Source organism: Anguilla rostrata, chromosome 12 (genome assembly GCF_018555375.3).
Source record: "Anguilla rostrata isolate EN2019 chromosome 12, ASM1855537v3, whole genome shotgun sequence".
Taxonomy (NCBI): domain Eukaryota; kingdom Metazoa; phylum Chordata; class Actinopteri; order Anguilliformes; family Anguillidae; genus Anguilla; species Anguilla rostrata.
In genome coordinates this window covers 31,412,325-31,428,570 of record NC_057944.1, presented here as the reverse complement: position 1 = coordinate 31,428,570, position 16,246 = coordinate 31,412,325, and the positions used below count along the sequence as shown (strand labels likewise).

The window sequence follows — 16,246 nt, the reverse complement described above, 5'->3', positions numbered from 1 at the left end:
CTTTTTTGCCCCCTAAAATAATTATGAAGAATCCTCTTTTTTTTTCTTTTCTGTTCTTGACACCTTGGTGTGACCAGAGTTAAAATCAATTTAGTTAGAAATGTGGACGAGAGTACACATAAATTACTGTCTAAGTGTGTCGTGCGGGATAGTCACATTCGATTTACCTGCAAAATTATTAATTATACCAGCTACTGTACGTTCTGTAAAATCTCAGTTCACTTCTCGCTTGACTTGCTCATAACATGGTGAAGTGCCTGTATTACTCGTTTTATTGGCATAAAAACTTCAGTTCCCAAGAGGCATTTCTGATTGTATACTATCTCGACCGTTGATTGGCTTGGGGGAAAGGATGTGACTACGTCTAACCAATACCGTGTATCCTAAACAGGAAGTACATTTAAATCCGGAAGCACGAACAGGCAGAATGTCAGAATGAAAGGCATGGAGCTGCACAGCGCGAGACAATGTTTTGCCTAACTGTAATCGAGATCATTTAAACCCCTTCCCAAATGTACTGCAGTCAACATGCTACCGTAACCGCATTTACTTTGTATGTACCGTATCGGTAATTGCATTTGTAGTTGTTACGACGCCAAGCTAGCATGCTTGCTGAATCTTCGAAGAGCAAAAACTAGCCCAAATAATGCAGTTCAATAAAATTTGTTGCGTCCTGATTCGAAGGACGTGCTCCTCCCGGGGTATAGTGACAACGTACAAACACTACTGTCAGAAACCGTCGAAGAAGCTTAGAATCTGTGAAGCACTTTCGACTCAGGAAATCGGAACTCAAGTTAGAATACAGGTAAGATTATGCACCCTGCTTTTTGTAAGCAATACTATTGTGAGCGTTTGGAAGCCACGGAGTGTTGTACATTGCATTAGTACATCAGTCATTAGCTGAAAGTTGCATGTGCTCCCAGTGAGCTACAGTGCCACGAAAATGATTTGCCCTCTTCCTTATTTGCTCTGTTATTGCATATTTTTGGCAATGAATGGTTTCAGATCTTTAGACAAAATGAAATATTACACAAAGGAAAACCGAATAAACACAAAACACTTTTTAAAAAATGATTTCATTCGTGAAAACTTATCGAACACTGATATCACCCATGTGAAATAGTAGTTGCCCCCTGAACACAGCCAGGCTTGATAGCAGCCAGCTCTGTTCATTCTACACCTCACTCATATTGAACCTTACCATTAGGGTGAAGGAAGAGATGAGGAAAAAAAAGTTATGATCAGTAATATCAATATCAGTCTGGAAAGGGTTACAAAACCATTTCTAAGGCTCTGGGGCCATTATCTCCTAATTGGCATTTGGAACAGTAATGAATCTTCCTAGGAGTTGCTGGCATGCCAAAATTTATGTAAAGGCACAGCAATAACTCATTCAGAAAGTCCCAAAAGATCCCAGAAGAACATCCAAGTGATGTGAAGGACTGATACCAAATTATTGGAAGTAGTTGGTGACAATTATCGGTGCTAAAGGTGGTGCGATTAGTTAAGTTTTTTCACATGGGTGATACATGTGTTTGATAAAGTTTTCCATTAAATAAATGAAATTATAATGTAAAAAATGTGTTTTGTGTTTACTCAGGTTCCCATTGTCTAACATTACGTTTTGTCTGAAGACCTGAATTCATTCAGTGTGTGACAAATAGCCTATGCAGTAGAGGAAATCAGGAAGAATACTTCTTAACGGCACCGTATATTCATATGTGTTACGTTCTTGAGTTTTCTCCATGTAACATGGAGAAAGCAGTCTAGCTTATTTGCTGCCTAATCAAAGCAGATGGACACGCTCGACTCATGATGGAATGATGGCTGCAATATTTTTGCTGGATTTTTAAAGTACATAGAAAGATATCTTCTCCGATAACCAGATGGCATGAGATGAATGTGGTTGCTTTATTCCAAGGGCTGGGTCCGGTCTGTGCGATCCCAAAAAGAAAACCTGTTTCTCCACGTGAATGATGGCAGTTCCCTGCAGAGTCTCCAGGTTGTGGCCAGTTCAGAGCTGAATAACAGGTATGCGTGTAAAAAAAAAGTGTCTATGTAATCTTCTGTCAGTCAAAGTGAACTCAACTTTGCCATCTATAAAGTGTACGATCTAAAAACCATAAAATATAGCCACATTAAATCTCTCATCAAAGAGAGTAAAGAAGAATGGGTCACAAAAGCTCCTGATACTTTACTGGCCATTTATATGATCCTCCTAATGTTTTTGAAGCTTTTTATTTCAACAAAATATCTACAGGACATGTTGCAAAAACTTCTGTCAGGATTTACCATGTACTGTACATATTTGAAAGCATATGTGTGTTTTGTTGTTTCTGCCAAAGGTTAGTGTAAGTCACAGGTGTAAAACTCCAGTCCTGGAGGGCCGCAGTGTTTTCTGGTTTTTGGGGTGCTCAAAAGTGTTACATTTAAGTAATTGACTGGCTAAGGAATCCACACACCTGCGGCCCACAGACACTGCAGCCTCCTTGGGATTCAGTTTGACACCCCTGATGTACATGCTGGAGGCACATTTATGAGCTTTATAAATTGGTTTTATTTCCGTGGCTATTATGCACTTGGTTGTTTTGTATTTTTTGGAATTAAAATGTTTGGTATTACGATTAGAAGCAGCGCTTAGCAGTTTTAAGCAGTTTTTCTCAAAATATCTCCTATGTGAGTAACTCTTGGAGGCCAGGTTGCCATTGATTTGAAATTTTCTAAAAGTCTCATATGTGTTGATTACAAGGTTAGAAACGTTAGAATTAGCCAATTGATTTAAATAACGCTTTAAGTTTGGTCTAACAGCAAATTAGTGGAACGTTCCCAATGTAGCATGCTCTCCTGAAACCTGATTGGTCCTAGACATTTTTTGGCCAGCATTATGTGATAGGTCAGCTGTTGAGTTGGCTTAAATCACAGCCTCCTGCACAAGGTCTTGACCAGGTAGAAGTAGAAAACTTTATTAACAGAGCACATCTATGGCAAGCGAGGCTAGAGGCCAGTAATCGGGCAAATGTCTTGTGGGATTATGGGAAGGGGGATATGGACGGGTCTGGTTATGAACCTGTAAGGTGTTCAGAATCTAGCATGCCGGTTGCTTCTGCTTTAGTTTTCCTGAATGAGCCATTTCCACCGAATTGAGTAGGTTCTGTCCTTTACACCATAAATAACTTTAAATTAAGGTGCTTGAAGAGGAAGTGACTCGGCTTCATGAATCTCATTCCGGACACATCTGACAAAAAGCAAAAAAAAACAAGCTGTGATACCATTGAAGCATTGTTAAATAGTGAGAACACTCCCACTGAAGTTGGGTAATGCTCTGTGTCTGTGAATGTGGGCACATCTTTCTGCTTGTGATGTTTTTGGTTATTTCATGTCGGCAGTGTCGTGCTGTTCGCTGTTTGTTTGCTCTCATTTGTTTGTGTTTGTGTTAAGGCACCTCACGTTTGGCAGTTCTGTGGAAATCTCCGGAAGCCTTGTGAAGAGTCCTCACAAGAAGCAGAACGTGGAGCTAAAGGCGGCCCAAATCCGAGTTATCGGGGACTGTAACCCAGTGGTAAACGCAGTATTTACATTTGTCCTCATATACCACTTATACCACACAAACTAAATGATATTTATGCCGGTAAAACACTAGATTGGGAAAATCACCTGCCAATGGGGATCATGTTTTACATTATATGGGAATTATATGTTGGATAATTTTAGATTTTGCCTCAGTTAATTGGTCCCTTCTGTATTGAAAAAACTGAATGTTAACAGTTTTCCACCTCGGAGTTGAAATCAAAGCTAGCCGAGCAGGCGTGGCCTGAACGCTTTTTCGTTGGGTTACCAATTCCAAAGCGCGTTCTTTAACACTTTTGTTAAAACCCAGGTTGGACACGTGTGCCCGGAATGGGTCAGATCCCTTTCACCGCGTAGTATTGATCCCGCTGCCACTGAGTGCTAGCGTCTACCCAGTCTGAGCCCGACTGCCTTGGGCTCTGCGATCTAAGATGGAGGCCGTGGCCCGAAGTATCACGGTCCATTTCTTTCCTCCTTGCTCTTTTATTCGTGCCTGTCCTGGCGAGCCGTTGGTTGATTGTCTGCTGTGATCAGCGGTGGCAGCGGGTTGTTCCTCTGTGCCCTCGGTCCGGGCGCAGATAAAAGCGCTATCGACGGGCAGCTCGCTGGCTTTTCCCACCGCTGGCTCGTACGTTTGGCTGACACTGACACCGTTGGCTCTCCCTGGGCTCCAGAGTGGGGAAAAAAAAAGTTACCTGCCACCTGAATTAAGCGAGCAAGCGCTGGGATGGAAAAGGGTATAAACATGCTTTTGAGGTGTTGTCTAGACACCAGGACCGGCAGAACATTTTTAAGCTGTTACGCTGTGTTAAATATTGATGATGACAGCAGTGTGGCTCTTCCGTGGACCTGCACTCAGGTCAGTGCCCAGAGGGATTCTGGGATTGCCATACTCTGCCATCAAAGGAGCACTTTAAGAATGAGCTGTCACTGGGAAGTTTTTCTCCCAGCTATAGGGGAAGTGGGGGAAGCGAATCTCCTTCCTGAACTCCCACAGGCCCTAATAGGTTGAGGAAAAGAATACAGACAGCTACAGATGTTCGTGTGTGAATCTGTGTCCTTCTTTTGTCAACCTCTGGATGTAGGCTATGTTTATCTCATTTGACTGTACAGTACCTTTGTCTGCCTTCTGTACACAATGGCTGGGCCTCTTGTGGTAGGGCCTAATGGTAGCTATAAACTGCCATTAGATTTTTACCAGTTGGAATGTAAAAAGACTTTGAACAGAAACTACACTTGTGAAACGGTGGCATCTGTGGCAGTTAATGAAAACTCCCTCCCTCTGTTCTGGTACTGAAAACGAGGGTAGACGTGGTTGTTGTGGTGACTCACGCGCAGACACGGCATGTGGTCGTTGCAGGATTTCCCGTTTAAAGTGAAGGAAAGGCACGGACTGGAGTACATCCGGCAGTTTCCGCACCTGCGATGCAGAACCAACACGTTCGGCTCCCTGCTGAGGATACGGAGCGAAGCCACCTCCGCCATCCATGCCTTTTTCAAGGTGAGGTCCCCACCGAGCCCCATCCCTTAAGATGTGTACTGCGGCTGCGCTTCCACTGTTATGGGTAACACCAGCGTGTACCACCTGTCTAGAGATTTACCCCTAAAGCAGCAGTGTAACCACCCTGTCTGAGATTACACAGTAGAGCAGCAGGTAACCAACCCTTTCCTGGAGATTACTTTGTAAGGAGCACGGTAACTAACCCTGTTCCTAGAGATTTACCACAGTAAGAGCAGCAGTGTAACCAACCCTGTTCCTGGAGATTTACCTCAGTAAGAGCAGCAGTGTAACCAACCCTGTTCCTGGAGATTTACCTTGGTTAGAGCAGCGGTAACCAACCCTGTTCCTGGAGATTTATCTCGTTAAGAGCAGTGGTAACCAACCCTGTTCCTGGAGATTTACCTTGGTTAGAGCAGCGGTAACCAACCCTGTTCCTGGAGATTTATCTCGTTAAGAGCAGTGGTAACCAACCCTGTTCCTGGAGATTTACCTTGGTAAGATCAGTAGTAACCAACCCTGTTCCTGGAGATTTAACTCGGCACAGCAGCAGTAACCAATCCTGTTCCTGGAGATTTACCTCGGTTAGACCAGCAGTTTAACCAACCCTGTTCCTGGAGATTTACCTTGGTAGGAGCAGCGGTAACCAACTCTGTTTCTGGAGATTTACCTCGGTAAGAGCAGACGTGTAACCAACCCTGTTCCTGGAGATTTACCTCGGTTAGAGCAGACGTGTAACCAACCCTGTTCCTGGAGATTTACCTCGGTTAGAGCAGTGGTAACCAACACTGTTCCTGGAGACCTGCCGTCCTGTAGGTTTTCATTTCAACCCTAATTTGGCACAGCTGATTCTACTAATTATCAGCTGGACAGCGATCTCTAGCTGTTGAATTAGGTGTGCTTTGTCAGGGTCAGAGGGAAAACCTACAGGATGGTAGATCTCCAGGAACAGGGTTGGTCACCACTCGGTTAGAGTCAGAATCCAGACCGGTGAATAGAGATGCAGTTTCGGCTATTAGAATATTTTATAATAAAACACATTTAAAGGAAAACTTCATCAATTAAATAATATAATTTTTTACTATCTGCAGATTCACTGACTGTTGGTGTCGCTGTCTTTAAATGCATGTTTTTCACTGTGGGAAGTTTCCGGAAGCAACTTCCTGTGTATCCATTTTCCTATGTGAAATGGAGATAATAAACTGAAGTGAACTGAACAAACACCCAGCGCATGATAAGCGTAATGCTCTGCTTTACGAGATAGCGCTCCGAAAAGTTAGGCAAATGACTCCCAGTGGTGCAGATGGGGGAAAACTCTCTTTGTGATTTTAAAGTGAATCATACGCACTTGTGCGGAAAGCTTGTCCGTGTCGATCAAGCAAATGTTCCCTTCTTTTTAACTTTATCTTGAGAGACGGTGTACTCGGTAATGTCCGTGATTCCCTTGCCTCAGGCTCCCAGTACTCATTGCCTTATCTTTGTTTGTTGCATCTATGTGCAAAGCCTGATGGGAAATGTATTACAATTTATAATCGCAAGACTACCCTTGGTTGACAGAATTGCGAAAACATTAAAGCTTAGGAAAACAAATTCAACCATTTGCGGGGAATTTTCCTGTAATAGTTTCAGAGGCTGTACAGGGCCTCCATTTTGTTTTCCACAGTGACACTAACTCTGCAAACATCTCTAAGTCCCAAATATCACTGAAGAACAGCTACCAAGTAGCACAGTCAGTAAAGAGGTCTCCACAGGCAACGTTATGTCCTTATTTCCTATGTCCTTAAGGTCTGTGGCTGTATCTTCACTGAGCGGTAGTTAGCAGTTACCTCATTCAGTTATCAAATTTTATTTAATTTGTCTACGTTGTTTCTCTTGAACAGAATGTACGAAGTGCTTCAGCGAGTCGCCCTGCTAAAAGCTAAAAGCACTGTATTGAGTCGCATTTGATGAATGTACGTATTGTAGCATTGTCATGTGACCACCTGCTTGGCTCCGATGCAACATATTTGAGCTGGCCGTGACTGGTGATCCGGTCCATCAGCTTTGCCATTGTCTAATTTTCCGTACATTGTACAGGAAGTGGCACGGAACTTATCATAAAGCACAATGCAAGAATCTAACCACACGCTCTGCTTCAGCCATCCCCGACCGGAATCGCCCACCCCTGGTCTGAGCACACGAGCTACATCAATTTCTTCTGAAATAGCCTGTTAGTGTCACAGACAGTATTATGAGAACATTTCAGACTTTTCACCCCATCCAGCACATGTGATAAAAGGTGTGTGTTCCCAGTGCGGTGTCTGTACTGCTGAATCATGCTTCTGTGCTGGTATGTTCACACCAGTACGTTTATAACTTGTACTTGATGTTAGAGTCCTCAATGTTCTTTTTTCCATGGAAGGCCATATTAGAAAATGACTGTCTTCTTGTATTATCCTCTTGGCTCAAATATACATACAGTATTTTATTGTATGTAATTTTACCCTGAAGTGCATGGCAGTCCAGTCCGATGCTGATGATGCCGTTTTTGTTACAGGAGAATCATTTTGTGCAGATTCACACTCCGGTGATCTCCTCTAATGACTGCGAGGGAGCAGGGGAGATCTTCCAGGTGGAGGTGAGTCTCTCTTCATTTAAAGCTTTGTCCCCCCTGTAGTGAACCTACAGCCCCTCACCTAATGTTAGCACCACAGCCAGTGAGTAAAATAACGGATGTAGTGACTTAACAGGGTGTCAGGCCACTATGTCTGGCCAGTACAGCCTGAAATCATTGTGGCATGGAGTCTACTAATGGCATTCTACAGGAGGAATACCACACCTCTCTCCCACATAAAGAGCCACTCGCTTACAGCTAGCTGCAGGAAGTGGAGGATGCTGTCTCCGGCATAGTTCTAGAAGAATCCGTAAATGAGCGGCGGGGCTATGATTTGGTCACCGGGGAGGCCGTGGCATGTGGATAGCGTGAGCCCCGTGTTCCTCAGGCTGCTGGGCGATGACTCATCCTCTGGGGACGGGGGCGTTGTCATATTGAAATACTCCCTCTGCGTGAGAGAGAGAAATCCTTCACGCTGACGCTGGTAATGACTGCTGCCGCTTGGCCGACTGCCACGCTTTGGGTGTGATGTCCGTTTTCACAAGTCTGCCGTAAAGGCAGCGCTCTCCAGTCCCTTTTAGAGACAGCTTGAAAATAACACTATTAGAGCAACAGTAAAACTTTAAAGGTTTTATTGAGAAGGAAGGGCAATCCACTTTGGGATTTGATTGAATCAGGCCCTGTGCTGAGCTCGGTAAAACTGGAGTAAGTTTGAACGGTGGTATAACCATTATAAAAATGTTTCTTGGGGGAAAAATGCATTGTAAGCCAGGTGAATCGGGGAGGACTGGTTATTTACTTCTGCCACAGGTGTGGGTTCAGTGGTTTGGTAGAGGAACTGCAGGTAGGATGTTTATGTGGGTTGAGTGGATTAGAAGAGGAACTGCAGGTAGGATTATGTGGGTTGAGTGGATTAGAAGAGGAACTGCAGGTAGGATGTTTATGTGGGTTGAGTGGATTGATAGAGCAACTGCAGGTAGGATGTTTATAGTGTGTAGTTTAGGTGTATTTGATTAGAGGAACTGCAGGTAGGATGTTTATGTGGGTTGAGTGGATTGATAGAGGAACTGCAGGTAGGATGTTTATGTGGGTTGAGTGGATTGATAGAGGAACTGCAGGTAGGATGTTTATGTGGGTTGAGTGGATTGATAGAGGAACTGCAGGTAGGATGTTTATGCGGGTTGAGGGGATTGAGGACTGCAGGTAGGATGTTTACATGTGGATTGAGTGGATTGTAGAGGAACTGCAGGTAGATTGCTCATGTGGATGGAGGGATAATTGGAGAGGACAGATGGATACAGAGAGAGATTGACAGAGTGACAGATAGCTGCTCTGATCTTTCCTCAGCCTGCAGTCCGGGACAGGACCTCAGATGAGGAGAGCCCTCATTTCTTCTCCGTACCTGCATACCTGACCGTCTCAGGACAGCTCCACCTGGAGGTGATGGCAGGGTGAGCTCTCTGCTGTTTCTCTCCCTTCTACTCTCTTTCTGTCTGTCTCTGTGTGTCTCTCTCGCACACACACAGTGTACATGTACGTACACTTGTACGCACACTGCGCATCCACAGACATGTGCGCATGCACACACACACACACACACACACACACTCATGGGTACACTCACACACAGGGATAAGCAGTTTTCATCCAGGCTCCCTGCTTAGTTGTATTATCAGCACACTTGCAAACTGCTTTCTCATTTTAAGCTCTTTATTAATTTAGTCCATCTCCTTAGCTGGCCTTCATTACGGAAAGGTCAGAAGCTTGGGGCGTGCTTAAAAAGCCACCGTGGCAATTAACAAGCTGAACTTTCCGGAAAAATCTTACCACCTCACAGTTTTGGAACTAATTGAATTTCAGTCCATTACCTATCAAAGAGCAGGGATGTGGAGGACGGCTCTTTGGTCCCCAGTTGCATATGGGGGACACACTTAAACTTACAGTAAAGGCATTTTTCAGCCATGCTGCATGTGTCCTTTCCCTTGTAGTTCTGCTCAGGTTCTGGCTAAGGGTTAATATATGATGCCACCCCAAGGCATGTTGGGATATATTATTTTGTGCAGTTGCTGGGACTGTGGTTCAGTCAAGTTCAAACAAACTGGACTTGTGTATATTTCATAACCTTTTTTTTTTCTCCATCAGAAGCAATATGAATTTGTAATGTCTAGATATATGAATCCTGTCAGCCTTTGACATATTTCCAAACTCTAAATTCCTCTTGGGCAGATTTGACCTTACCCAATTCAATTTGCAGATTTTATGTGATTAGGAAGTTGTTTGTCATCCAACGTCAAAAAACCGTTTAAATCACTTTTATTTATTGGTCCATAAGCTTGAAAGGGGCTGACCTTTGACCTCTCAGAGTGAGAGCCTTTACTGACTCAGCCATTCCAGAGGCTTGTAAATAGACCCAAAGTGTAGCTGAATGTTAACATTTGAAAGTGGCAAACAACTGCTAACAGCTCATGGAACTCCGATGGGAATAATTAATAAGAGTGAATATACAATGTATGGCTGGCTTAAATAACAACTGAAACATTATGTTTTGATAAGATCTTAATTTTCTTTGAAATTATGTTACTTTAATCACTAAACAAAAACATTAAAAAACGCATGAATTATGAGAATGAGATATGTGCAGGGATATGTGTATGAGATTACCTGTATGTGGAATAAATCAGCAAGGATGGCAACACCTTCCCTGAATGATCCTTCATAAGACCTATACAACTCCTTCATAATCACTACATATACATTCTTAAATTCTTCTGTCAATAACTACAAGTAGGCATATGGTGTGTGTGCTACTTGGTTTGTCATGTGAAAGTAACATTCTGCATTAATGGTGACATAACCCACAACATGCTGGTTAGCGGTTACTGGCATAAGCATCTATGGGTGTTTATGTAGTTCTTACAGTATGAATGTGCTATGTAGCACTTATGTAGGAGTTATATACCTCTGATGGAGCACTAATCATGGAAAGTGTTACTGGGAGGATGTACACTTCATTTATATGAGCACTTTGTCGTAAACGGTGATGTGCAGAAAGTGTGTTTTGTTTTTGTTTTTTTTAGGACTTTTCCTTGTGTGTACACCTTCGGCCCGGCCTTCCGAGCCGAGACCTCCCAGAGCCGACGACACCTGGCCGAGTTCTACATGGTGGAGGCGGAGCTCTCTTTCACCCAGTCACTGGAGGACCTTCTGACGGTACGCAGCAGCGCCCTCTCAAGGCCAGTTCACGTCGAACATAGGCTCAGGAGACGGCTTTGCGACTTTTATTTTCCTTCAGCTCGAACTGTTGCGTTTTTAGAACATTTGTAGACGGCTGCTTTGGCCTCCAGATATTTGACGTGTCAAATCTCCAGAGCACTTCAGAGTATTAAGACGAGGCGGACTTGCTCAGGTCTGCTCGTAACTCGTTATTATGGTAACAGTTTTAATTTGAAGCCGCTTCCATGTGGGCTTCGTAGTCTTTACTGTAACATTCTAATGTAGTCTTCCATCACAGTTCCTATCTGATACAGACGCTGCTACTTTATTACAATGTAGAAATCCCCCCCCCTCCCCCCCGCCGTGTGTCAGTTGAACTGCCTTTACGTTTGAAATGAATATGGATCTGTGGGTCCGTCGGGCCTCAGCTTTCCCTGTGTAATTATAAGATGGAATCGCCGAATTGACCTTTAAGCAGAGTCGGCCGCCTCGGAACAAACGGAAACGCGCGGTTAACGTTGGAGGTACAATTTATTGCGCCTCAGCGCAGTATGATTAGAGCTAAAGAGGGAGGGCAGCTCATTTGTTATTTCCGATAAAATAAAGGGGGGCGGGGGCGTGTGAATCGACATTTAGCTTCTCTCCACTGGAAGCACAAGTTAATTAACAGCCGTTCCGTGTCTGCTTGGTGTGTAACCTGCTCAGGAGCTCTGCTGAAGATCACTGTGGCGTTCCATTAAAATGCACTAGTACGAATATGCGTGACTTTCATTTTTCTGAATGGCTGATAGCTATACTGAGATTGGAAGAATTAACCATGATGAGTGCTCACCTTAAAAATAAGCTAGTAAACTTCTTTTAAAAGAAAATATACATCATTGGGTTAAAAGTCACGTTTGAAGTGGAAGATGTGCACAGCTCAGCATTTCAGTCCCCGCCCCCGCGGGTTTGATTGATGGCCTTACCGTGCTCGTGTAAACCGGGGACCGCCCCTGGGTCAAACGCTCATCTGAAACTGTGAAATGGCGGCCATTGTGCCGAGTGCTCAGCTGATTTGACCCCTCTCTGTCCATAAACGGTGCCTGTGTGTGAACTGGCTCAGACAGTGCAGTGTTCTTATTTTGGGTTTAACACGCAAGCCAAACAATGCTTCTCGTTGCATCTCTTCATCCATCTCAGTGTGCTGCTCACTATCTCTCCATCAGCAAATGTCATCAGAAACTCTGCGTTATTTTGTTGGTAACGCCTGGGTGTCAGTGTAGCGGTGTAATGGTTTAGGAACTGGGTTTGTAACTTTGTGGTTTTGGGTTCCATTCCCAGATGGGGCACTGTCATTGTACCCATGAGGAAGGTATTTAATCTGAATTTATATAACATCCAGCTATATAGATATATATTTTAAAATATTTAGAATAAAAAATTCCACCTGTGTCAGTTCGCTCTGCATAGCTCATTTAGTGCCTGCTAAATGCTGAAAAGTGAAATGTAATTGAGTGGAACATGAAACCACCTTGCCCATGTTGCTTCCTGCACTGAGCAGAATATCCACCAGAGGGCGCCAACGAGTGATCCACTGTCAAGCCGACATCACTGCATCGACTGCGTGTTTTTGAGTTTAGAATCGTCACAATATTAATGATGGAAAAATGCATGGCATATCCTCATAAGAATCTCATTCATAAAGAATAAATCTGTCAGAGGTGTACCCATCCCTTTTTTCCTCTGTATTTTCTGTATCCACTTCAGGTCATGGAGAACCTCTTTAAATTCACCACAGAATGCCTTCTTTCTCGATGTGCAGAGGATATCGAGTTATTTCACAAGTACATAGCTCCTGGACATAAGGTACTTGAGATTTACAAGCACAGTTTACACGCACAATTGAAATGGTTCTTTTTTGTTTTTTTTTATTGCAATTTCAAGTTCAAGTCGCTGCTTTCGTTGCAGTTTGTGAAATTACAACATAAAGACTTCAGCTGCTGCTCGTGTTTGTAAGAGCTAACGCTTTGTCTCCCGTTCCAAGGAAAGACTGGATCTTATGCTGAAGGATAAATTCAAAGTGTAAGTGTCCGGCGTACAGCTTCACTACAGGGTGTAATAAAGCACAACGTGTCTCGTTTGTCGAATGGCAAACCTCATTATTATTTTTATGTATTTTTTTTCTCATTTGCTGTAGGATTACCTACACTGAGGCCATAGACCTTCTAAGCCGCAGTTCCCAGACATTTGAGTTTAAAACGGAGGTAAGAAATGGCAGCCTTTCACTCTAATTTACAGACGGTCATATCAAAACCAAATATAATCATGAACAGAAAGTAAAAATGAATGCTGGGAGAATTGGGGCGGTGTCATGCTACTAAGTCGTAATACTGGGTGGAACTACTGTACCATATGCCACAGCTAACACTGATTTAAACCGCACTTTGTCTTGTTGGAAGGATCTAAACCTTTTGATTGGTTCAAAGGAGCCATTGATTGACAGATAATTATTTCTCCGCCCATTTTTGGTGTTATGATACTAAATTCCCACGTCAGTCTTCATGATGAACGTAGTGTGATGAAGTAATGAGTTCCATATCAGACCTGTAGAATACTGAGCTGTTTTCTGTTTCTGTCTGTCTGTGGTGCTTGTCTGTCGGTCTGTCTGTCTGTTCCTCAGTGGGGGTGTGACTTGCAGACGGAGCATGAGAAGTACCTGGTGAAGCACTGCGGGAACGTCCCCTTGTTTGTGATCGACTACCCTTACGAGCTCAAGCCTTTCTACGCACGGGACAACGAAGACCAGCCACGCCACACGGTAATATCACAAGTTTCTCCGGAACATTTCCACACTTGCAGTTTGAGTGGGAACTTTTGAGACCCATTCTATTCTATTGTTCCATTTGGGCTGTTTGGGTTTAGGACTGAGGAGTTCAGACACAACTGTGACATAAAGGAGAGTACTACACCTGTGTTCACCAGCTTTGATAGCCCGCCCCCATGCTCGTGTTGGACCTAGTGTGCCCCCTCCCCTCCGCTACAGTTTTAAATAAATGGTTCTGGTAGTCGGGGCAGTCCCCTGTGCTTGTACCTGGTTTGGTTTGTCACAGTGTTCCCCTGTGCTTGTACCTGGTTTGGTTTGTCACAGTGTTCCCCTGTGCTTGTCTGGTTTGTACGTGTTCCCTGTGCTTGTACCTGGTTTGGTTTGTCACAGTGTTCCCCTGTGCTTGTACCTGGTTTGGTTTGTCACAGTGTTCCCCTGTGCTTGTACCTGGTTTGGTTTGTCACAGTGTTCCCCAGTGCTTGTACCCGGTCTGGACCGTTCCGTCCTGTCCTGGCTTGGTCTGTCATGGGAGCAGGGTTGTTCATGGTGTTCTGCTGTGGCTGTACCTGGTCTAGACCGGTCCGTCGCGGTCCTGTTTGGTGTGGCAGCGGCGTTGGTCACGGTGTTCCTCTGCCTCTGCAGGCGGCGGCAGTGGACCTGCTGGTGCCGGGGGTCGGGGAGCTGTTTGGGGGCACGCTGAGAGAGGAGAGGCTGGAGATGCTGCGGGCACGCCTGGCACGGTAAGGGCAGAGAAAGCCACGCCCCCTCGCCTGTCCGTCACACATCCTCAGCTGTAGAAAAACACTAGGAGGCTTCATAAGGTCCACAGGCTAAACTCTGGCCTCTGCTCTACTGGGAATAACCTCTTCCGGGGCTGTAGACAGGCTGTTGTGCCCAGTTTTTATTTTTAAATAACTAACCCTAACCCTAACACATTGGAAAATAATTCAGATTTAAGTTTCCTGGACCTTTAAAGTGTGTGTGTATGTGTGTTTCTGTCACACATTGTTTCAGTATGAGGAACAAAAATAATCAGTATTTATAGTTTTTATAGTTGTTAACCTGTACTGTAGCTGCAAGATGAAATTCCAACACAAAATCTGCCGTGTTTACATCACCTGGGATAATAAAACCTTTGCAGCAAACTCATATCTTTTTATGGCTTGTGGCCAGAAAATACTGACAGGTGTTGTGATGCGTGTATTCTTCTGCAGGGTCGGCTTGGAAGAAACCTTCAAATGGTAAGAACATAAACTAAACTCGACAGAGGAATTCATTATAAATAATTAGCCTCGTGTGGAAGCTTCTTTCCTCCCTGCCCTTTATACACCCCTGTATCACTCTTCTTCCTGTCCAGGTATTTGGAGTTGAGGCAGTTTGGGTCTGTTCCTCACGGTGGATTTGGGATGGGATTTGAACGGTACCTGCAGTGCATTCTGGGAGTTGAGAATATCAAAGATGTTATTCCGTTTCCACGGTTTCCTCACTCCTGCGTCCTCTAAGCCAATCGCACATGCCGTGTGTCTTTCTGCATTTCACATGAGAACCGCAGTCCAGGAAGTGATGCCATTTTTGTGTCAGTGTCTGCAAGGTTTTTTTATTTTTTATTTTTTGGCTGCATCTTGAAATTATGAACTATTTTTTATGAACAGAAGATAGTATGCTCTCCGAAATCATGTCTACTTCCCATGTCTTGCTGATCATCAGCAATTTCAGTCATAATATTAAACAAAAGGGCCTGTACAGACATCCTGCTTCTCATTTTTTCCTTGAATAATATATTTTTCTTGGTGTTGGGTTGGTTTGGTGATTCACGTTTCTTCTTTTCATTCTGGCTGAACTTTGAATGTTATGTAACGGAAAGCATTTCTATATGTTCCTCTTTCAAAGTCAAAGCCTGACTAGCATGGTAAAGAAATCCAGGACTAAATTGATTTATTCGCAGAATGTTTTTTTAAATTCATACTTTCTTTGCAATCTCAAACATGTTTGCTACTTACATTACTACCTTCTGTGTCTCTCTCTTGGACCTACAATGGTGCTTATGTTTATATTTTAGGTTTGTGTTAACTGCTACTATTGGTTTCAGTATTAATGACTTTGCATTGGCTCAACTCGATGTAGCATCTGATAAATGGCTACATTTAATCATTTAAGGTGCAAGTCTTAACCGAACGGTCTAATGCTGAGGTAACGACCTGTACTGCTGATTGAAAGCAATGAAATTCTAGAACGCTGACTAAACAATTTAGGGGGGAAAACACATTCCTTTCTTTCAATTTCTTGTAAACTGTTTTGCAACCAGTTATGCGGCCTAAACGGTACACAGCACGTCGCTTGTGCGGCCTGAAGCAAATGCGACATTTGCACATTTCTGACTGCCTGAAAGAGACACTAGTCTTGATGAGGATTTCATGTTCTGCTCTAGAGAATACTATATTATTTTACATCTGATGGAGAAAAAAGAAAAAGCTTTGTGAAAAACATGTTTCTTTGTATATACGGTTCTGGTTGTAGAAGTGTTGGGGGGAATCAAAAGTGATGAGAACCCACTTCTCAAACGGCGAATTTT

At 43.7% G+C, this 16,246-nt stretch overlaps 1 protein-coding gene across 1 annotated transcript; it reads left to right on the top strand.

The window, feature by feature from the left end:
* The first annotated feature begins 392 nt into the window (after nt 1-392).
* nars2 (asparaginyl-tRNA synthetase 2, mitochondrial) lies at nt 393-15,423 on the top strand. Its single transcript, XM_064302076.1, has 14 exons — nt 393-805; nt 1,922-2,031; nt 3,439-3,559; nt 4,928-5,068; nt 7,602-7,682; nt 9,006-9,109; nt 10,736-10,868; nt 12,618-12,716; nt 12,895-12,932; nt 13,048-13,114; nt 13,531-13,668; nt 14,317-14,414; nt 14,889-14,915; nt 15,032-15,423. The coding sequence occupies exons 1-14, from the start codon at nt 647-649 to the stop codon at nt 15,174-15,176; spliced, it is 1,461 nt and encodes a 486-aa protein (XP_064158146.1). The 5' UTR covers nt 393-646; the 3' UTR covers nt 15,177-15,423.
* Nucleotides 15,424-16,246: the final 823 nt, after the last annotated feature.